Here is a 23,980-nt window from a genome sequence, read left to right as displayed (position 1 = left end):
CACCGGTAGTGACCATAGATAGGGAAATAGAGAATAGACATGTTCACAAAGGAAAGATTAGGTTAGGGGTAGGCCGTTTCTAAACTACAACTCCCATCAGAACAAGTGTGAATTTTTAATGGTGGGCGGTACATTAGGAGAAGAGGTGGGCCGGTTTCCTGAATTACCATTACATAACATCAATGCAGTAAGTGACCGAAACATAGATATGTGGTTGTGCTATAGTTACTGTAAATCTACCATATTTGGCAATGAGGGAGGCAGTCACTTACCGCTGGGCATCAGGTCAATAACCAGCTTAGGATACGCAATATTGGAGCAACCAACTTCAGACTGGCAAACTTTAAAACACTCCTCCGGGACCACACAGCCAACGGAATCTGCAAGACATGAAGCATCGTGAAGAGCACAATCAAACCATATAAAGGTTTCATCAAAGCGCTTGATTAAAAGGGGATCTCTGCCTAAGCACCATGATTATTATTAATGTGTGTTTTATCTTGCATTGTGTTTCTTGGTCTGAACATGTCTAACCAGCTTCGTACTCCTGTCGCCATCAACATTCGACACCCAGGGCCTGGTTTAGAAGTGTACACACTGCCGATGTTGGACATAATGGAGCGATATTTTGCTAACGAGCATGCATTCCGATTGTGTCTGCGCAGAATCGACAGTTCTAAGGGCCTTATTCAGAGCCGCTCGTAAGCGGCCGCTCGTTCGCTCCGAGCAAAGTTCGCACAACTGCGCATGAGTATGGGTTGTAATACGCATGCGCAAACCAGTCATTGCGGTCGGAAATTTTGTGCTCGCAAAATAGCGAATGCCTGCTAATTTGAGTGACAGAATGAGGCGTTTGTGGGTGGTAACAGGGGAAGGTGCTTGAAAACGGGGAGTGGTTATCCGAACGCAGGCGTGCCAAACAGTCAAAACGGGCGTTTTAAGGGTGTGCATAATTAACAAAGCAGCGTCATCGACCACGTCACTAGGTTCTCTTTTAGCCTGAACTGCTCGCATGATTGCGGTAGGAAAATCCTACCACAAGCACTGTGAGCCGTTCATACGCCTTTCGATATACTCGATTAATCTAATAAATAGCGGAGATGACGTAGGATGCGAGCGGCCAGGGGGCGTTTTTTACAAAATAGCGAGCGCATGTTTCGTTCACTCGTTCAGACATAGAGGCGTCAACAGACCGCAAAGAGCTCTATTTAAATATCCGGCCCCTTTTTATGAACGAGCGAGCGCAAATAGCGTCCGGCTCTGAATCAGGCCCTAAATTCAGGCGCACGCAGGGAGAAGTTTATTGAGACTTTAGTGGTTGTTCCTGGGAGGTGGAAGGGAGGTGTCTTAGTGCAGGTAGGGCATGGCCCATCTTATGGGCGTATTATGGGAGTGTCGCGGAAGTGTCACTGAAAGTGGTTTCCGTACACAGCTCAATGGTTAACATTGGAGGCCATACAGTTTCCATGGTGCGACCGATGGTGGCGTCTATGGATGTACTTATCGGTGTTGCTGCATGTACGGACGCTGAAAGTGGGCGTCTCAGTCCTTATACATTCGGGCGCATGAATGAACACAAGGGAAGGACTTAGTAGCGACATATGCATTAAATCGCAGAGGTGCAGCTGCCAATTGATGCTGATGTAGGTATTTCAGCGTCCAGCTGTTATTCAGGCCCACTGTTTCCTAGGTAACCAATGTAGTAGCCACTTTCTTGCTATACTTTCTTTTCTACTCAGTACGATAGAATCTGTCCCCTCTCTCCCTGCCGGCATTAGTTAGTACTAAGAGAAGAGGAAGCTGCACTTACCCATCAAATGTACTGAGACAATTAAAACTTGGCCTAAATGGCTACTTCCAAGTCGAACCTGACTGAACGGGATGCGGTCACAATGCCGACGCCTGGGATTCCGGATGTTCAGAATGCTGACGCCGGAATCCCAACATCCTGACCGCCAGGATCCTGAAGGTATGTACTGGGGTTAGGGGGAGAGTTAGGGTTAGGGTAAGGCACTAGGGGGAGGCTAGGTTTAGGCATTAGGGGAGAGGAGATTAGGGTTAGCCTTCGGGGAGGTAGTGTTAGGGGTAGGGAGAGGGGGAGGGTCAGGATACCAACCAACATGTGTCGGTATCCAAACCCCGCCGGGATGCCAGCGTCGGGATTCTAACTGCCGGGATCTCGAGCGTCGGTATCCTGTACCCAACCCGATTGAACTCCATCACAACTAGTCATCTGTGGCAATCTCAAATTGTTTGGTCACTAATTGTACACAATGGTGTAATGATTCATTGGTGCCTATAAGATCAATAGGGACTGTGGTTGAACCTTTAGAATTTTTACCCCATTTCATATTTTGGGATCATATACTGTATATAGGAGTGTATCAACTGAATGATTTATTGTATATTTATGTATATATATATGTACAGTAATCTATCTTTAAAAAAAAATATTTTATCATTAACTAATTTATTTTTGCACACAATAGTTATGATTTATTTTCTTATATGATTATACCGTATTATGTAATATTATTTTAGTTTCAGTACTTGGTCAGCGCTAGTGCGCAGCCATACCAGTACCATGCTCACTCACTCTTGCAGTCAGCGTTGGTGACCCAAAACAGGACCGAAACTAGGATTTCTGTCCCCCTGGTAATTCCCCCATAGTAATGCCCCCTGCAGCAGTGCCCCTATAGTAATGCCCCCTACAGCAGTGCACCTATAGTAATGCCCCTGTAACAGTGCTCATATAGTAATGCCCCTGTAGTAGTGCCCATATGGTAATGCCCCCATAGTAATGCCCCTGTAGTGCCGCTTACACACACACAAAAAATATACTTACCTTAAACCCTACTCCTACATCTGCCGCCATGCGGTCCTCCTGGCTGCTCCTCGGAACTATGGGAGAGACGTCTCTCCCCATATTGCATATGGGGAGAGCCGGAAGCTGAAGTTCAGGAGAGGATGCTGCAAAGAAGGGGCCGGGCACCCGCTAGTAATAAAATCTCAGCGCTTGTCCGGCTTGGTAAGTAGGAGATAACTGTGATACTAGTGTATGGGGAAAGCGGGCCATTCAGCAAGAGGAAGGTAAGTAGGAGATATCTGTGATACTAGTGTATGGGGACAGCGGGCCATTCCGCAAGAGGAAGGTAAGCAGGAGATATCTGTGATACTAGTGTATGGGGACAGGGGGCCATTCCGCCAGAGGAAAGTAAGCAGAAGATATCTGTGATACTAGTGTATGGGGACAGCGGGCCATTCCGCAAGAGGAAGGTAAGTAGGAGATTTCTGTGATACTAGTGTATGGGGAAAGCGGGCCATTCAGCAAGAGGCAGGTAAGTAGGAGATAACTGTGATACTAGTGTATGGGGACAGTGGGCCATTCCGCAAGAGGAAGGTAAGTAGGAGATATCTGTGATACTAGTGTATGGGGACAGTGGGCCATTCCGCAAGAGGAAGGTAAGCAGGAGATATCTGTGATACTAGTGTATGGGGACAGTGGGCCATTCCGCCAGAGGAAGGTAAGCAGGAGATATCTGTGATACTAGTGTATGGGGACAGTGGGCCATTCCGCCAGAGGAAGGTAAGCAGAAGATATCTGTGATACTAGTGTATGGGGATAGCGGGCCATTCCGCAAGAGGAAGGTAAGCAGGAGATATCTGTGATACTAGTGTATGGGGACAGCGGCCCATTCCGCAAGAGGAAGGTAAGCAGGAGATATCTGTGATACTAGTGTATGGGGAAAGCGGGCCATTCAGCAAGAGGAAGGTAAGTAGGAGATATCTGTGATACTAGTGTATGGGGACAGTGGGCCATTCCGCAAGAGGAAGGTAAGCAGGAGATATCTGTGATACTAGTGTATGGGGACAGCGGGCCATTCCGCAAGAGGAAGGTAAGCAGGAGATATCTGTGATACTAGTGTATGGGGACAGCGGGCCATTCCGCAAGAGGAAGGTAAGTAGGAGATATCTGTGATACTAGTGTATGGGGACAGTGGGCCATTCCGCCTGAGGAAGATAAGCAGGAGATATCTGTGATACTAGTGTATGGGGACAGTGGGCCATTCCGCCAGAGGAAGGTAAGCAGGAGATATCTGTGATACTAGTTTATGGGGACAGCGGGCCATTCCGCAAGAGGAAGGTAAGCAGGAGATATCTGTGATACTAGTGTATGGGGACAGCGGGCCATTCCGCAAGAGGAAGGTAAGTAGGAGATATCTGTGATACTAGTGTATGGGGACAGGGGGCCATTCCGCCAGAGGAAGGTAAGTAGGAGATATCTGTGATACTAGTGTATGGGGACAGGGGGCCATTCCGCCAGAGGAAGGTAAGTAGGAGATATCTGTGATACTAGTGTATGGGGACAGCGGGCCATTCCGCCAGAGGAAGGTAAGCAGGAGATATTTGTGATACTAGTTTATGGGCACAGCGGGCCATTCCGCAAGAGGAAGGTAAGCAGGAGATATCTGTGATACTAGTGTATGGGGACAGCGGGCCATTCCGCAAGAGGAAGGTAAGCAGGAGATATCTGTGATACTAGTGTATGGGGACAGCGGGCCATTCCGCAAGAGGAAGGTAAGTAGGAGATATCTGTGATACTAGTGTATGGGGACAGTGGGCCATTCCGCAAGAGGAAGGTAAGCAGGAGATATCTGTGATACTAGTGTATGGGGACAGCGGGCCATTCCGCAAGAGGAAGGTAAGTAGGAGATATCTATGATACTAGTGTATGGGGACAGCGGGCCATTCCGCCAGAGGGAGCTAAGCAGGAGATATCTGTGATACTAGTGTATGGGGACAGCGGGCCATTCCGCAAGAGGAAGGTAAGCAGGAGATATCTGTGATACTAGTGTATGGGGACAGCGGGCCATTCCGCAAGAGGAAGGTAAGCAGGAGATATCTGTGATACTAGTGTATGGGGACAGCGGGCCATTCCGCAAGAGGAAGGTAAGCAGGAGATATCTGTGATACTAGTGTATGGGGACAGCGGGCCATTCCGCAAGAGGAATGTAAGCAGGAGATATCTGTGATACTAGTGTATGGGGACAGTGGGCCATTCCGCAAGAGGAAGGTAAGCAGGAGATATCTGTGATACTAGTGTATGGGGACAGTGGGCCATTCCGCCAGAGGAAGGTAAGTGTCAGGGTTCAGCCTAGGATCGGCCTCTCTCACCTCCTTGCTGGCTTCCCCTGACTTCCTTGCGGTCAGACGTCTGGTGCAGTGATGGATGTGGGGCTGAGTATTCTGCCTTAGGTGCTTTTTGCGAGCTTCCATGGTCGGCTGTGTTTGCTGGGGATCGGAGTTCCCATCATGGGCACCGCCATGACAGTTCCTCTCATGTGACAGTACTCCTAACCTATGGTAGCATGATTTCAGTCAGCTGATGCTGTGCTCCAGTAATCTGCTACCCCTGGGTATAAATCCGCCTCCAGAACTCCAGGAAGTTGCTGTTCAACTTCATTATTTCAAGTGCCTGTGTTACTCCCACTGTTGCTCTCTGCTAAATCCTTCAGCGTGTTGCTTCAGCCTGCTCACAGTTTCCCAGTTTCCTGTATTAGCTTCCATGCTAAACCTTACTCTGAGACTTTAGCTTTCTCACATTACTTCAGTGTTTCATGTCCCTTCCCTGTGTGTCTTTGTATATGTGCTGCTAATTCTATTGCAGCTTTCCTGTGGCTATTACCCTGTATCACTGAAGTGTCAGATTACCTGCTGGTATTAATTAGCTCACAGCTGGACCCCCCAGCACATGTCTATGTCAATCTGCTCTGTGTCTTGTCAGTGCAAATCTACACTTGCAGTTAGCACTCTCCCAGTGTATGCCTATCTTCTCTATATGTCTTGTATGTGCAATCTGCACCTGCATATATGATTATTCCCAGTATTTTGCCTTTGCCCAGTACCAGCATTTCTAGCTCTCCCAGTATTTGGCCTTTGTCCAATACCACATTTCTAGCATTCCCAATATATTCCTTGAGTCCACTCTACTCTTGTATGTGCAATCCCCAGTATATGTTTGTGCTTTCCTGCATATTTAGCAAACTCCAGTACCTGCCTGTGTCCACATCTCCCTGAGCTGCTGAGCTAGTCAGCTCCTGGATTTCTCAGTACATTCTCAGTAATCTCATGCAAGCCGGTGATCAGGATTTCTAATTGTGTTCCAGTGTATCTCCAGTGTTCTAGCAATAACTTAACATATTATAGTTTCCGGTTTCTGCCATTCCCAGGTACCTGTCCAGAGGGCCGCGACCTGCTCACTTGGTGCAGCGGAAAACCAAATCCCAATTGGAGGGGTCACTGGAGAAAACCACCAAGTGAGTTAGACTCCGCACCTCTGGGCAGGTCTAGCCAAACCTGGGTTCGGCCGCAAATAGGAGACCTAGCCACAGTCACTCCGATAGTCACCTGAACCCCCCGGCTCACCGTCCTCCACAGAGGATCACTTTCACCGGATTGTGACAGTAAGCAGGAGATATCTGTGATACTAGTGTATGGGGACAGCGGGCCATTCCGCAAGAGAAAGATAAGCAGGAGATATCTGTGATACTAGTGTATGGGGACAGCAGGCCATTCCACAAGAGGAAGATAAGTAGGAGATATCTGTGATACTAGTGTATGGGGACAGCGGGCCATTCCGCCAGAGTAAGGTAAGTAGAAGATATCTGTGATACTAGTGTATGGGGACAGCGGGCCATTCCGCAAGAGGAAGGTAAGCAGGAGATATCTGTGATACTAGTGTATGGGGACAGCGGGCCATTCCGCAAGAGGAAGGTAAGCAGGAGATATCTGTGATACTAATGTTGAAGCTGGATAATTGGCTGAGACAGATACAGTTTAAAATTAGATTGGAATGATACCATCTTGCAAATGGCGACAAGATTCCATCTTAAAAATGAGATTTGAACGACGCCATTTTGCGAATGGCGGCCCAGCGCCATTTTAAGTTACAACTCACGAGCTAAATACATATGGCAATGTTTTAATAATCTTTTCAGAAACCATACCCTGGTGTATCTAAGGACAACCTTGCATAAAAAAAACCCCCACAACAAACACAGTATTCACGCAGAGTTTAGTAAAACAGCTTCCTGAGAAAAGTAATTAGAAAAACAATACACCAGGATACTGTGGGTGTTTTTGCATGTAAATGGAGAGACCCCACATGTGGACAGGTGTAGCTGTGGCAATTGAAATATGGCCCAGACACTGATCACAACTGAATTTGTCTGAATGAACAATGGTAAGAAATCTGCTTGAAAAGAACTGACACAGGTATCCTAAATAGGCAGAAGAGAACTTTTGAATTCACTGTCAGACAGGATGGCACCAGCAGTCAGCTGGGGGTCTCCACCCTGTTTGAGTGTGAAACTCACTGCTCATAACACCTTGCATTGTAGTTTTAAAATAAACATGTGTTGGAAGGGTATGGTATGTGTATACATGTGTGTATATGTATATATATATATATATATATATATATATATACAGTCAGGTGCATAAATATTGGGACATTGACAGAATTTTCATATTTTGGCCTCTGTACACCACCACAATGGCTTTGAAATGAAACAAACAAGATGTGCTTTAACTGCAGACTTTCAGATTTAATTTGAGGGTAATTACATCCAAATCAGGTGAACGGTGTAGGAATTACAACGGTTTCTATATTTGCCTCCCACTTTTTAAAGGGGCCAAAAGTAATGGGACAAACTAAACAATCCTAAATCTAACTTTCACTTTTTAATACTTTGTTGCAAATCCTTTGCAGGCAATTACAGCCTGAAGTCTGGAACGCATAGACATCACAGACGCTGGGTTTAATCCCTGGTGATGCTCTGCCAGGCCTCTACTGCAAATGTCTTCAGTTCCTGCTTGTTCTTGGGGCATTTCCCTTCAGTTTTGTCTTCATCAAGTGAAATGCATGCTCAATCGGATTCAGGTCAGGGGATTGACTTGGCCATTGCATAACATTCCACTTTTTAGCCTTAAAAAACTCTTTGATTGCTTTTGGAGTATGCTTCGGGACATTGTCCATCTGCACTGTGAAGCGCTGTGCAATGAGTTCTGAAGCATTTGACTGAATATGAGCATATAATATTGCCCGAAACACTTCAGAATTCATTCTGCTGCTTTTGTCAGCAGTCACATCATCAATAAATACAAGGGAACCAGTTCCATTGGCAGCCATACATGCCCACGCCATGACACTACCACCACCATGCTTCACTGATGAGGTGGTATGTTTTGGATCATGAGCAGTTCCTTTCCTTCTCCATACTCTTCTCTTCCCATCACTCTGGTACAAGTTGCTCTTTGTCTCATCTGTCCATAGGATGTTGTTCCAGAACTGTAATGGCTTTTTTAGATGTTGTTTGGCAAACTCTAATCTGGTCTTCCTGTTTTTGTGGCTCACCAATGGTTTACATCTTGTGGTGAACCCTCTATATTCACTCTTGTGAAGTATTCTCTTGATTGTTGACTTTGACACATATACTCCTTCCTCCTGGAGAGTGTTCATGATTTGGCCAACTGTTGTGAAGGGGTTTTTCTTCACCAGGAAAATAATTCTTCTGTCATCCACCACAGTTGTTTTCCGTGGTCTTCCGGGTATTTTGGTGTTGCTGAGCTCTCTGGTGTGTTCTTTCTTTTTAAGAATGTTCCAAACAGTTGATTTGGCCACACCTAAAGTTTTTGCTATCTCTCTGATGGGTTTGTTTTGATTTTTCAGCCTAATGATGGCTTGCTTCACTGATAGTGACAGCTCTTTGGATATCATATTGAGAGTCGACAGCAACTGATTCCAAATGCAAATGTCACACCTAGAATCAACTCCAGACCTTTTACCTACTTAATTGATAATGAAATAACGAGGGAATAGCCCACACCTGTCCATGAAATAGCTTTTGAGTTGATAGTCCCATTACTTTTGGCCCCATAAAAAGTGGGAGGCACATATAGAAACCATTGTAATTCCTACACCGTTCACCTGATTTGGATGTAATTACCCTCAAATTAAATCTGAAAGTCTGCAGTTAAAGCACATCTTGTTTGTTTCATTTCAAAGACATTGTGGTGGTGAATAGAGGCCAAAATATGAAAATTCTGTCAATGTCCCAATATTTATGCACCTGACTGTGTGTATATATATATATATATATATATATATGTATGTTATCCATCATAGATAGACTTACACACTGCACACTCACATAAAAGGTTCCATAGCTTCAAAGTGTAATATTCAAGGTTTATTAATTTATTACTAATGTTGTGAAATAAAGACTATTTGATATCTAAGGTTTAGTACATGATAAGCAAACCGTGTTTGGTGTGGTACTGATCTACTCTGTCTCAACAGCTTTCCGGTGTCATCGGTGAGAAGATCGCAACATGCGTTCGCAACTTATGGACTGTAGAGAGTTAAAACACTAAAATGTTCTTTGTAATGTTAGCAGCTTAGATTTGCACGCAGGGGGAAAAAGGAGACAAAAGGCTGTCGGAGGCTGACCTGTGTCCATTTGAATCGACCTGTTAAATGTCCTGTAACAGAAGCACCGTGACGGAGAACCAAAGGAATTATGCCAAACTTGCCTATTGTATTGCTTATCCCTGTAAGGGTATATATGTGCTCTCTGACCCCATTCGGGAGTCTTCTTGCTGATGCTGTTGATGGAGGTTTCTTGTTGATGCCGGTAACTGGTCCCAGAGCGCGTGCGTATGTATAACTGTACCTTGGGTCTGTATGATTTCTTTGCGCTAAATTGTCTTTAGATCACAGCGTGTAACCTACTGTTTTTATGTTGAATAATAACCTTTGTGCGTTGGAAACACATTTCAAGGTCTGAAGGCATTTATTTACTGTATGACTGCGTACACAAATAGCAACAATTCTATAAGGTATAGGCAGGATTTAGAAGGTATAGGAAGGAGCATATAGAGGTTTAAATCCAGTATCATTACTAGTGTATGGGGACAGCGGGCCTTTCCGCGAGAGGAAGATAAGTAGGAGATATCTGTGATATCTCCTGCTTTACTCTCTTGATGAATGGCCAAATACTTAATTTCTACAATTGCAGGTGAAAATGTGCATGATGAATAGGCCCCTGAGGCTGTTACTAGGTGGCAATGACGCGATGTGGAATGTTCCCTTATTGAAGTGTCCCGTGGGCATGTAGACGGAGTTGCGGGCTAGTCAGAGGTGAGCGTGTGCAGAGATCGGTCCTATTACAGCCAGATCTACTGCACCAAGGACGAGGCTGGTGCAAGTGCAGATTACAGTGATGAATAGGTCACACAGTGACAGATGTGACCACTCAGAAAACAGACCCATGTTGCCACGGATTCCTGATTAAGTCGCTTGAATCTTATTACAGTATAGAAACTTTAACATATACCTTTTATAATTATATCAATTGTGCCAGAGTCCACTGCGCATGTGCAGGTCTGCAGGAAAATGGCTGCTGCGCCATTTTCCCAGTGATTTCTGCTGCTGCGGCGCCGACGTGGGACTCCAGAGTGGGGAGTATAAAAATGATGGGTGCTAGTCCCCCTGGTGACTAACCCTAACCCTCCCCCTAGTGCCTAACCCTAACCGTCCCATTCCGCAGCCTAACCCTCCATCAAGTGCCTAACCCTAACCTTAAAAAATAAAAACGTGTCGACCATTTTTGTGTCAACCATTTCAACCCTGTCAATTTGTTTGCACTATCGACCATTTGTCAGTTGACATTAGTACCTGTCAACCATATGTTGTTGACCTATTGAGTGTCTATATAGACATTTTCGATCTTTAATCCGGATTACCATTATTATTTGCCTATCTGCCCCCAAATGGTCCCTGACTGTCAATAACTTTGCAAAACAATCCTCACAGCGAGTGGCATGGCAAAGGTGCGGTACCTTGGAGCGTGCTCAATTTGACCATGACGCATTTGCGGTCGACCAATAATCGCTGAACTGCGTAAATATTGGGATAGCGTCTCTGAATCAGGCCCCATGTACCTACAGTAGGTAACTACTAAATAGAAGTGAAAGGCGGAGCTTTGGTGGAGAACCAGCGACATACACAGCAGTGTATCTCAGTCTGTTCTTCAGTCTGGTGTGTTCCTGTCCATTAATCTTTCTCCAGCTCAGAACTTGAAAAGGAATTTAGGGATTTGAAGTCCCTTGGCATCGCTCTATGGAGTGTTTGTTCCAGATAACAAATCCCAGACTAAAGTCTCAGCACGTAATATTCGCTGGCAGATCCATGTTCTGTAGACAGGCTGCATGGCATTGATTAACTCCTACAGTCAGATACATCTCATAGCAGCTTGTTCAGATGAAGAAAACAAGGCCGGCGGTGTGAGACCAGTGCTGGACGCCCAGGGTGCAGTTCCAGGGAGGGGGGCATCATGACTGTTTCCCTAATGGCACCCCTTTTCTTTCTTGCAAGGGAATCCTGCAACTCACTGCTAATACCTTAATGGTGGTCAGCACACCAGCAGGGGGTGCAGCAGAAATGAGGGCCGCAGCGGGGATTAAAATGCCTCCAGATCTCTCCTTGCTCTGCTCTACTAAGAGTCACTGCATCATGTACTGTATATAGTGGCCATTACAAAATGTTGTTATGGGACCCACAAATGGATCGATAAACCCATGAGTATGGACATTATAAACAGGACATCTAACCTTCTGCACATAATGGTTGTGTGTGGCGCAGCCAACGAACAACAAACTGGGTCAATCAGCAATCATGAATGGGACAACGATCCAGTTGTTTTGATTCCAAGATGAACAAGTAGATAGCAAGGCAGGTTCTTCCATGTCTAACCATGACTCCAAACACCAGGCCATAGGGCTAAAGTTTCATACTGTTTTATAAGAGCGCACATGGTTAATTGGGTCAAATGAATGTCTCTATACCTAAAAATGAGTATATGTTTAGAAAAACAAGCTAGTTAAGTGACGAGTACATATCTAGGTGTGTCTTTACATTGCACATTCCACCAAGGAACAAGCTAGCGAGATATGTTATTCTACAAGAGGGTGTGGTCTGTTTCTTAAGGGCATATGGACAGACTGACAGACCCTACAAGCTCGATAGTTCTTGACTTGATCTAAATGCATCTGCATATGTTAGATTGATATATTCTACTTTCCTTTTTACTAACTTAAAGTGGACGTATTACCTGTACACAGAGAAGGCAGCCCGATCAATTCGTTAGGAACCATTGACCTTGTGAGCCAGGCTAATAAATATTAATCAGCATATGCCAAAACACCTGCCGACCATTTACACGATTCCCCAATCGGAACGGAACCACTGGACGAAAATGCTGATCGTCGGCAATCAATGATCGCCGATCCGTCGGGGAATCAATAAAATTCTTCATGTTAAAAATCCCCGATTTGTTGATCATGATCATATTTTGGGGAGGATCGGCAAATGTGGGAAACCCAACATGTTGGATTTCACCGATGACCCAGCCCCAGTGCCTATCGATCGGGGATTTGCCCAATCCATCGAAGATGTATGGTCCTTTCTGGTTTAGCATTAAGGCCACAGAATAATTGTAATGGCTTGTTATATTGCAATTAACATTTTTTTTCTAATTATTTGCTTAAATAAATATTATATTAGGTAACTTTGTGAGATTTAAGTTTATGATTTGTAATAGATTATACCCCACGTTTAAGGAACCTAGAATGCAGGGTACTAATTATTTTGCATTGCACATAGAGCATACTAAACAACCCAACAGAGCTATATTCACCAAGTGCCTTAGAGCCAGGTCCTTATGTACTGTTCCTTTATTACCAGGGAAACTGTACACTGAGGGCCTGATTCAGCAAGGAACGCACAGGAGAGAACGCTCGCACTCGGACGATATTTTAGCTCTGCGCATGCATCGCTGTGTGCGTGCGCGAACTAGCTTTTGCGAAGGGTACTGCGTGTGCAGAGGATACGCAGACCCAGAGAAAAGTTATTGACAGGAAGTGCTATTTGTGGGGGTGGACGGGCAAACGCAGGCGTGCCCACGTTTGGACGGCATTTTAGGGGCGTGCATAATTAAGCCCTTGCAATGACGTCCGTAGCCTGAGGTCTAGTTGCACGCAGGAAGTGGCACACATCCTGCGTGAAGTCAGGTCAACCATGCTAATGTGTTCGATGGTTCTCGATGTTACCGCTGTCTTGCATGCTATAACAGTGCACATTAAGGGAAGTGGGAAGCATTGTGGTTTGCTAGGCGTTTGCTTATACTCGCAGCGGACGGGTGCGTGTGACTGCATCCGTGCTGAATCAGGCCCTGTGTGTACCAGCATCTATTATAGCCAGCATTAACTTTTTCATCAATTCATGCTACAGTAGCTGCTCTGTGGGATAGGACCAGACAGGCTAGCCTTCTCTCCCCACGTGCATCAATGAGCTTTGGGCGCTCATAACCCAGTTGCCGGTTCACCGGTTGTCCTTCCTATGACCACTTTTGGTAGGTAATAACTACTGCATACCTGAAACCCCCCCCCTATATCTTTGGAGATGCTCTGACCCAGCTGTCTCGCCATCACAATTGGGCCCTTGTCAAAGTCACTCAGATACTTACGCGTGGCCATTTTTCCTGCTTCCAACACATCAACTTGGGCCTGATTTAGCAGTGGACGCAATTTTGCGATTTATGCAGATCGAGTGATTGTTCACCATCGCACATGCGTATAAGCCGCAGCGCGCATCTGCAGTGATCGCGTTGCGATTTTGGACGCACAGAGGAATCCATTGCAAAGTGAGTGACAGGTAGTGAGCATTTGGGGGTGGTAACAGTGGGGTGGTCAGAAAACCGCAGGTGTGACTGTCTGTTGGAACGTTGTTTCATGGGCGTGCATAAATTAGCCACTGCGATTGCATATGCGGCTGGTCAGACTTTCTGTACATACTGCATGACTGGCCGATGTACGTCGATGGAACCGATGTTTACGCAGAAGAGCGACATTGGACGGATATGAGAAGGCAGCAGTGGGCATCTTTATGAAGGCTGAGCTTTGGCAGGCAGCATATTTTCGCAGCTGCGTTCTGTGCGAAATCACAGCTGCGATCGCATTAGTGTCATCAGGCAATGTTATTCACTTTACTTGTCAGTGGTTTTAATGTCATGGCTGTTGGGTGCATATGCACCTCTGGACCTGATTCAGACCCGCTCATGAGTGCTGAGCGCTCGCAAGCGGGTCGATGTTGGCCCAGTGCGCATGTGCACGACGGACCCGGCTCCGTCGTGCGCATGCGCGAGACCCAGATAGCGACGGGCAAACCGTCGCTATGGGTCTCGTACCAAATGGGGCGTGCTGTCGATGGTGAGTGACAGCACGCCCCCTTTGGTGGGCGTGCCGGGGGCGTGGCTGCCCAGATGGAGGCGTTCCTATGGGAACGCCTACCATCTGGGGCCAGCCCCGCTGACATCACAAGTGATGTCAGTGGGATTGCCTTCGGCTCTGATAGAGCCAAAAGTACTCCAGGGCTTGCGGCACGAGACCCTACCACAAGGGTCTCGTCACAAGCCAGATGGTCGCGATGGTCTTGACCATCGCGACCATCTTTTTGGCCACTCGCTATAGCTGTGGGTGGTCACCCACAGCTATGCGAGCGGCCAGGAGACCGCTCTAAAAAAAGAGAAGGCCGGCCCTGATTCAGAGCAAGCGCTCTGTCAGAGCGTCCGGCTCTGAATCAGGGCCTCTGGCCCTGATTCAGACAGAGCACTCGCTCTGAATCAGGGCCGTCCTTCTGAATTTTTAGAGCGGCCTCCTGGCCACTCGTATAGCTGTGGGTGACAACCCACAGCTATAATGAGCGGCCAGGAAGATGGTCGCGATGGTCTTGACCATCGGGCTTGCGACGAGACCCTTGTGGTAGGGTCTCATTGCCACAAGCCCTGGAGTGCTTTTGGCTCTATCAGAGCCGAAAGCACTCCCATTGACATAACTTGTGATGTCAGTGGGGCCGGCCCCAGACGGTAGGCGTTAGCATGGGAACGCCTCCATCTGGACAGCCACGCCCCCGGCACGCCCACCAAAGGGGCCGTTCTGTCACTCAACCTCGACAGCACGCCCCCTTTGTAGCGAGACCCATAGCGACGGTTTGCCCGTCGCTATCCGGGTTTCGCGCATGCGCGCGATGGAGCCGGGTCCTTCATGCGCATGCGCACCAGGCCAACATCGACCCACTTGCGAGCGCTCAGCGCTCGCGAGCGGGTCTGAATCAGGCCCTCTATTCCATAGAGAAAATTGCATTCCTTTATAAAACAACTCCACAGATCCTGATGACCATTGTGATGATAACATGTGCATGTTTTCCAGGTCTCCTCACAAAATCGCAAGTGAAATAATTAGCTCCACCTGTACTGACTACATCTGTGCACCATATATATATATATATATATTTATATTGTGATAGGATTACTGGTAAAGTGGTCTGTGGCTGGGACATTTATCCCAGATTCCTGTCCTATGTGTTTAAAATCCCCAGGAGAAAGTCTGCAGTGTAGCAGGCTTGAGTTTCGGCTTTTTGAAAAGCCGGTTTGGGACCTGGGGGTTGTGAGTGAGAGGAGATGGGGGGCTCCACCCACGGCCACTCCAGGTTTTGGTTCTCGCAGCCTGGTAACATGCTTGTTAGTTTTTCACCTGAGAGTGGCCAATATAAGCCTAGTGTGTTTAGGGCTGATTGTCTCACCTGGGAGAGCAGGCAGGGAGTTTGCTCAGAGACACTTGAAAAACCTATTTGTGAGTACTGTGCTGTGCTTTGTTGCTGGCGAGGGCATTAGGCCCTGCCAGGTGCTGGTAGTAAGGGAACTACCTGTGAAGTTAGTGCCCCGACAGGGCTAGGATTTATATTTATGTTTTCTTTATATTTTCTGTCATTGTACAATAAAGACTGGCGCCGACGAGCTTGTACTTGCATCCAGACTGGTGTGCTGCTTCCCTGCTGCTGTGTGTGTGTGTGTAAGGAAGGAGTCCTCTACCCAGGAGAGGGACCCCCTAACCTAACTGTGTCACAATATGGTGGAGAATGCGGGCACCCACACACACTGAAGTTGCAGCAAGAGGAAAACTTTCCGTTTAAAAATTAAAGGGACAGACACCCAATTTGTGAGTGTGGAAATAACGCTGTGTCCTTGGAGTCCCATAGAGGAGGCGTCAGCCAATGCTCAGAGAGGCAAGGTTCAGCTTCCAACCTACACCCCAGGACAAAATGGAGGACGTTATTAAGGCCTTGCTCCAAGCTACAGCAGCTCAGCAGGAATCTACCAGAGCTCAGCAGGAGACGAACAAACTTCAGCAGGAATCTACCTGGGCTCAGCAGGAATCCACCAGGGTGCAACTGTTGGCCTTGGAGACAGCCCAGAGGCAACATCAGGTCGCCATCGTGGAAACCCGCCCGGCCTTAGCGGAAAACAGCCAGGCCATAAAAGAGGTGGTACAGCACCTGGTCGCCCGGCCCAGAGATGTTAATACGGGTCCTCCCACCACCACTCACTCCGTACGAGCCAGTCACTTCCTCCAAAAGATGACTTCGGGCGATGATGTGGAGGCCTATCTCACCGCATTTGAAAGAACGCCCGAAAGGGAGAGTTGGCCCAAGGAGCAGTGGGCAAGTCTGGTGGCACCTTTTTTGTCTGGGGAGCCACAAAAGGCCTATTTCGACTTATGCCTGGCTGATGCCAAGGACTATAAAAAACTAAAACAGGAGATCCTAACTCGCTTGGGAGTCACCACCTTTGTTCGTGCCCAACGGGTCCACTGCTGGGAGTTCCATAAGGACAAGCCTCCACGTTCACAGATGCATGACCTCGTCCATCTGTCCTCAAAATGGCTACAGCCCGAGACGCTGACGGGACCACAGATCGTGGAAAGGGTCGTGATGGACCGGTACCTGCGATCATTACCTGTGACTCTGCGCAAGTGGGTGAGCCATGCAGACTCTAAGTCCGCGGACTAGTTGGTCGAGCTGGTGGAGAGGTACGTGGCGGCTGAGGAGCTGATGAGTATGCCCCACCGAGCCCCGATGGCGCACCGGCGAACTCCCAGAGACACTGGTAAGACTGTTCCAGGGGAGAAGGGTGCTGGGCGGTGGAATGTACCTAAGACTGAGCGTGTAGAACCTGGAGACAGGCCTGCCAGGCCAGGAAGGTTCTTGCCCCGTAAACGACTAGACATTAATATGACTCAGTGTTTCCGATGTGGTGGCTTGGGCCATATTGCCGCTAATTGCGCACTTACAACTGAACCTATGCAATGTGATACTGCTCATGTCTACCGCAGGGGGTCTTTCTTTGCACAGATAGCCTGTACGGCTGACCGGCAGGCTGAGACTGATAAGCACATGTGTGTACTCACTGTAGATGGCAACCGAGTAGAGGCACTGTTAGACTCTGGTAGCTTGGTGACACTTATAAAAGCTGAGCTGGTGAACCCCTTGAGGCATACAGGGAAAACTGTTGGTATGACCTGCATACATGGGGATACTCGATATTATGTTACGGCCGAGGTGAACATCGAGACACAATGTGGCTCTGCTATAGTTTCTGTGGGTTTGGTGCATGGTCTGGTGTACGATGCAATATTGGGGAGAGACTTTGCTCACTTCTGGAAGTTGTGGGAAAGCCGTTTTGTTCCAGAGGTGAACAACCCCGATCCATTTGAGAAGGTTGTCGATGTAGTGGAGGAGGGAGTTTCTTCTGAGTCAGAGTTATTCCCTTTTTCTACTATGGTTGGCGAACTAGAGAATGCGGAATGTGACGGTGGCCCGCCAACTGATGTGCCTCCCATTGAGGTGGGAAGAGTTGTTGGGCCAGGTGATCGTCTGCCTGATTTAGAGGTCCGAAGAGAGGTCTTTGCCGTGGAGCAGTTGAATGACCCTACTTTGGTAAAAGCCAGGGAGAATGTAAAAGTAGTTGATGGTAAACCCGTAGACCCTGATAGTCCTTTGTCCTATCCCCACATGGCAATGTGTCAGGATTTGTTATATCAGGTAACTAAGAAGGGTGAAGATGTTGTGGAACAACTAATAGTTCCCAAAGCCTACAGAAGAACAGTGTTGGATCTGGCCCATGGTCATATAACGGCAGGCCATCTAGGGGTAGAGAAAACCACTGAGCGAATAATGCAGAGGTTTTTCTGGCCCGGGCTTCATAAAGAGGTATCTGACTTTTGCGCATCCTGCCCTGAGTGTCAGTATCATGCTCCCAGGCCACATTTTAAGGGTCCACTAGTTCCATTGCCTATCATAGAGGTGCCGTTTGAAAGAATAGCGATGGATTTGGTTGGACCCTTAATGAAGTCTGCCAGGGACACCAGTATATTCTGGTCATAATGGATTATGCTACCAGGTACCCGGAAGCGATCCCGTTGTGCAATACGTCAACCAAGACCATTGCCAGAGACCTAGTTCATGTCTTTAGCAGGCTGGGTATACCTAAGGAGATACTAACTGACCAGGGTACACCGTTTATGTCCAAAGTCATGAAAGAGTTATGCCGCCTGTTCAAAATCGAACAGTTAAGAACTTCGGTTTATCACCCCCAAACCGATGGGCTGGTCAAGATGTTTACAAGACATTAAAACACATGCTTAGGAAAGTGGTCGACAAGGATGGTAGGGATTGGGACTACTTATTGCCGTATTTATTGTTGGCCATAAGAGAAGTTCCCCAGTCCTCCACCGGGTTTTCACCCTTCGACTTGTTGTATGGGAGACACCCAAGGGGGTTACTAGACATTGCCAAAGAGACATGGGAGGGGCAGTCTAGTCCTTACAAAACGGTGATTGAGTATGTTTCTCAAATGCAGGAGAGAATTGCTGCGGTAGTGCCGATAGTGAGAGAGCACCTGGAACAGGCTCAACAGGCACAGCAGAGGGTATACAACCGCAATCCTCGGTTACGCAGCTTTGCTCCTAGGGACAGAGTGTTAGTATTGGTTCCCACTGTGGAAAATAAACTTTTGGCTAAATGGCAAGGGCCCTTTGAAATCTTAGAAAGAGTGGGGCAGGTCAATTACAAAGTTTACCAGCCGGGGAAAAGAAAGCCGGAACAGATATACCATATAAATCTGTTAAAGCCCTGGAAAGATAGAACGGTACTGTAGGCCGTCCGAGACCCTCCAGTAAGTCCAGGGCCCTTAGTTCCCGAAGTGACAGTGGCAAAAACCCTGTCGGCAATTCAACTAGGAGAGGTCAAGGAGTTTCTGGTTAGAAATAGGGTGCTGTTCTCTGACGTACCTGGGAAAACCTCGGTCGTTAAACATGACATCATCACTGACCCAGGGGTTAAAGTTAATCTAAAGCCCTATAGGTTACCAGAAGCACCAAGAGCATCGGTGTCGAAAGAAATTAAAAATATGCTAGAGTTAGGGGTTATTGAAGTATCACATAGTGAATGGTCAAGTCCCATTGTGTTGATTCCAAAGCCCGACGGGAGTGTGCGTTTCTGCAATGACTTCCGAAAGTTGAACAGTGTTTCAAAATTCGATGCCTACCCGGTGCCACAGTGGAGAAGGAGGCGTTGGCCATAAAGTGGGCGTTACAAACTTTTAAATTTTCGGTGGAACACAGGCCAGGGGGCCTGTTGTTTAATGCAGACGCGTTGTCACGCGTTCATTGTTTGGGGGCTTCAGTTGTTCCGCCCCATAGGTCGAAACAAAGGGGGGGGATATGTGATAGGATCACTGGTAAAGTGGTCTGTGGCTGGGACATTTATCCCAGATTCCTGTCCTATGTGTTTAAAATCCCCAGGAGAAAGTCTGCAGTGTAGCAGGCTTGAGTTTCGGCTTTTTGAAAAGCCGGTTTGGGACCTGGGGGTTGTGGGTGAGAGGAGAGGGAGGGCTCAACCCACGGCCACTCCAGGTTTTGGTTCTCGCAGCCTGGTAACAGGCTTGTTAGTTTTTCACCTGAGAGTGGCCAATATAAGCCTAGTGTGTTTAGGGCTGATTGTCTCACCTGGGAGAGCAGGCAGGGAGTTTGCTCAGAGACACTTGAAAAACCTATTTGTGAGTACTGTGCTGTGCTTTGTTGCTGGCGAGGGCATTAGGCCCTGCCAGGTGCTGGTAGTGAGGGAACTACCTGTGAAGTTAGTGCCCCGACGGGGCTAGGATTTATATTTATGTTTTCTTTCATTGTATAATAAAGACTGGCGCCGACCAGCTTGTACTTGCATCCAGACTGGTGTGCTGCTTCCCTGCTGCTGTGTGTGTGTGTAAGGAAGGAGTCCTCTACCCAGGAGAGGGACCCTCTAACCTAACTGTGTCACAATATATATATATATTCCAATAAATCCACACTCACGTCTCATATAATCCACTGCTGGGGTGTCACCTGGTAGGAGCACAGCGGCTTCAAAACCATATATTCAAATAAGGTGCACTCACCAGACTTGTATAGCAAACATGGGAACTTTTCTTCACAATGTAGTCATCAGACCGGATCGACGTTTTAGTCCTCCCAGGGACTTTTTTCAAGAAAAACGTTGATCCGGTCTGATTATACATTGTGAATAAAAGTTCCCCTGTTTGCTATACAAGTCTGGTGAGTGCACCTTATTTGAATATATATATATATATATATATATATATATATATATTGTGATAGGATCACAGGTAAAGTGGTCTGTGACAGGGACATTTATCCCAGATTCCTGTCTTATGTGTTTTAAATCCCCAGGAGAAAGTCTGCAGTGTAGCAGGCTTGAGTCTCGGCTTTTTGAAAAGCCGGTTTGGGACCTGGGGGTTGTGGGTGAGAGGAGAGGGAGGGCTCCACCCACGGCCACTCCAGGTTTTGGTTCTCGCAGCCTGGTAACAGGTTGTTAGGGTTTCCACCTGAGAGTGGTCAATATAAGCCTAGTGTGTTGAGGGCTGATTGTCTCACCTGGGAGAGCAGACAGGGAGTTTGCTCAGAGACACTTGGATACCTAACTGTGAGTGTTGTGCTGTTCTTTTGTTGCTGGCGAGGGCATTAGGCCCTGCCAGGTTCTGGTAGTGAGGGAACTACCTGTGAAGTTAGTGCCCCGACAGGGCTAGGATTTATGTTTTCTTTATGTTATTTCTGACATTGTACAATAAAGACTGGCGCCGACCAGCTTGTACTTGCATCCAGACTGGTGTGCTGCTTCCCTGCTGCTGTGTGTGTGTGTAAGGAAGGAGTCCTCTACCCAGGAGAGGGACCCCCTAACCTAACTGTGTCACAATATGGTGGAGAATGCGGGCACCCACACACACTGAAGTTGCAGCAAGAGGAAAACTTTCCATTTAAAAATTAAAGGGACAGACACCCAATTTGTGAGTGTGGAAATAACGCTGTGTCCTTGGAGTCCCATAGAGGAGGCGTCAGCCAATGCTCAGAGAGGCAAGGTTCAGCTTCCAACCTACACCCCAGGACAAAATGGAGGAAATTATTAAGGCTCCAAGCTACAGCAGCTCAGCAGGAGACTAACAAACTTCAACAGGTCTCCATCGAGGAAAACAGACAGGCCATAAGAGAGGTGTTACAGCACCTGGTCACCCGACCCAGAGATGTTAATACTGGTCCTCCCACCACCACTCACTCCGTACGAGCCAGTCACTTCCTCCAAAAGATGACTTCGGGCGATGATGTGGAGGCCTATCTCGCCGCATTTGAAAGAACGGCCGAAAGGGAGAGTTGGCCCAAGGAGCAGTGGGCAAGTCTGGTGGCAGGGGGCCTGTTGTCTAAAGCAGACGCGTTGTCACGTGTTCATTGTTTGGGGGCTTCAGTTGTTCCGCATCATAGGTCGAAACAAAGGGGGGGGATATGTGATAGGATCACTGGTAAAGTGGTCTGTGACAGGGACATTTATCCCAGATTCCTGTCTTATGTGTTTTAAATCCCCAGGAGAAAGTCTGCAGTGTAGCAGGCTTGAGTCTCGGCTTTTTGAAAAGCCGGTTTGGGACCTGGGGGTTGTGGGTGAGAGGAGAGGGAGGGCTCCACCCACGGCCACTCCAGGTTTTGGTTCTCGCAGCCTGGTAACAGGTTGTTAGGGTTTCCACCTGAGAGTGGCCAATATAAGCCTAGTGTGTTGAGGGCTGATTGTCTCACCTGGGAGAGCAGACAGGGAGTTTGCTCAGAGACACTTGGATACCTAACTGTGAGTGTTGTGCTGTGCTTTTGTTGCTGGCGAGGGCATTAGGCCCTGCCAGGTTCTGGTAGTGAGGGAACTACCTGTGAAGTTAGTGCCCCGACAGGGCTAGGATTTATGTTTATGTTTTCTTTATGTTATTTCTGATATTGTACAATAAAGACTGGCGCCGACCAGCTTGTACTTGCATCCAGACTGGTGTGCTGCTTCCCTGCTGCTGTGTGTGTGTGTAAGGAAGGAGTCCTCTACCCAGGAGAGGGACCCCCTAACCTAACTGTGTCACAATATATATATGCATATATATATATATATATATATAGTAACACGGGGTGTAAAATGAGGACTACAGACAGACAGGTACTACTCGGTACGGCAGTGTCTTTCAATAGCACACTCAGGCTTAAGCCTGTACACACAGGCATATAACACAAATGAACATAAAAAGTCCCAACACTCTTCGTGCTTAGCAGTCAGCATCAGCCATGATCTCCCAGCATAGCCCTTGGTCCCTGGCACTACAACACTCTGGCCTACTAACTGGCCTCTAACTGTGAAAACCCGGAGTTCCAAATCTCCCTTGTTGCAAACTGGACAGATTTCACTCTAGACTCACTTGGAGGGAGCTGATCTCACAGGAATGTGGGCAATTCAGGTGAGAGACAACCCCTCTCACCACAAAAAAAATAAAAAAAAAAATATATATATATATACTAACAATTCCCCGACACTCCAGTACCTTACTTTGCGCAGACGACTGGCTCTGGCATATGGGCGAATATACGCCTTATTTATTGCACCCAATGCGGGAGCTAGAGCCGCAACAGGGATTTACAGCACCCTGTGCATGCTGTGCCCATGATGTCATGCCGAGGGGGCAGGGCCGCCAGCGCCGGTAAGGACAGCAGCACCGCCAGAGCTTCGTCTTCGAGGCTCCGGGGTGCTGTACAGGCTGCCTGCTGCATGTCTGGAGCAATGGATGTTCTAGTGGTGACACTGGCTGCAGGTTGCCATTCCAAACACCTGCTAGTCAGATGCAGGGGCCATGCGGAAGATATAATATATACCCAAATCCGGCGCAATAAAAAGTATTAAATCAAGAAATATTAAATCAGTGATTAATAGATGAATATCATCCACTATGCAGCTCCCAAACAGGTTTCTGGAAACACTGATTAATAAACAGACATATAAAAAACCAAATGGGAGCGAAAGGATAGAAAATTACAAATTCATTCAATACGGTATAATTAGCACAACATATAATTAATACCTGAAATACAGTTAAAAACCACTTGAAATTGCCAAAAAATGAACCTTAGAAACCTAGAATACAGGGTTATAATTACCTTCTGATGAAACCGTTGAAATACTATAACGGAGAAACGCGTTAAGGATCTATCTGCACGCTGGTCCACTACTGCTAATCTCTCCGGTGGTACACGCTACAATTACTGGGACTTTCCGGATACAAAGATACTTATTCCTGATCCCAATACAAGCTGCGTATTCCACCCACACACCGAGGACGTGTTGCTCCCGCTGACTCTGCTGTCTGAAAAACAGGTCGATGCCTTCAAACATCTTAAGGGGAGGGTAATTCACCGAGGTACTGCCCTCCCACTGCCGCAACTCCGGGATTAGTACTGGGGACCAAGATCTACAGTGGTGGTGAGATGCACTCACGGTGGGGAGGGTGAATTGCACACCAGCATTTAGGCTGGTAACTGCTTATATCTATTCTGGCAAGTTTATTTCTGTCCCATTCTAAAAGTAGATTTACCAATTACACTGGATCTCTAAAGACATTAATGGACTATATATTCACTATATGTGAGGATATCTGTTACTCTACTAAATATCCTCCCTTTT

The 23,980-nt window shown here is 47.2% G+C and overlaps 1 protein-coding gene across 1 annotated transcript in view; it reads right to left on the bottom strand.

The window, feature by feature from the left end:
• The window catches only part of SLC5A10 (solute carrier family 5 member 10), a 200,415-nt gene that overhangs the window by 42,395 nt on the left and 134,040 nt on the right, over positions 1-23,980 (bottom strand). The window contains exon 10 of the mRNA XM_088464806.1: positions 273-380. Coding sequence (XP_088320932.1) covers positions 273-380 — 108 coding nt within the window. The remainder of the gene's footprint in view (positions 1-272; positions 381-23,980) is intronic.

The sequence above is a fragment of the Taudactylus pleione genome, unplaced genomic scaffold (assembly GCF_031769625.1).
Source record: "Taudactylus pleione unplaced genomic scaffold, aTauple2 ptg000061l, whole genome shotgun sequence".
In the NCBI taxonomy this organism is placed as follows: Eukaryota; Metazoa; Chordata; class Amphibia; order Anura; family Myobatrachidae; genus Taudactylus; species Taudactylus pleione.
The sequence above is the reverse complement of the archived record's forward strand: the minus strand, read 5'-3'. Positions and strand labels throughout refer to the sequence as shown.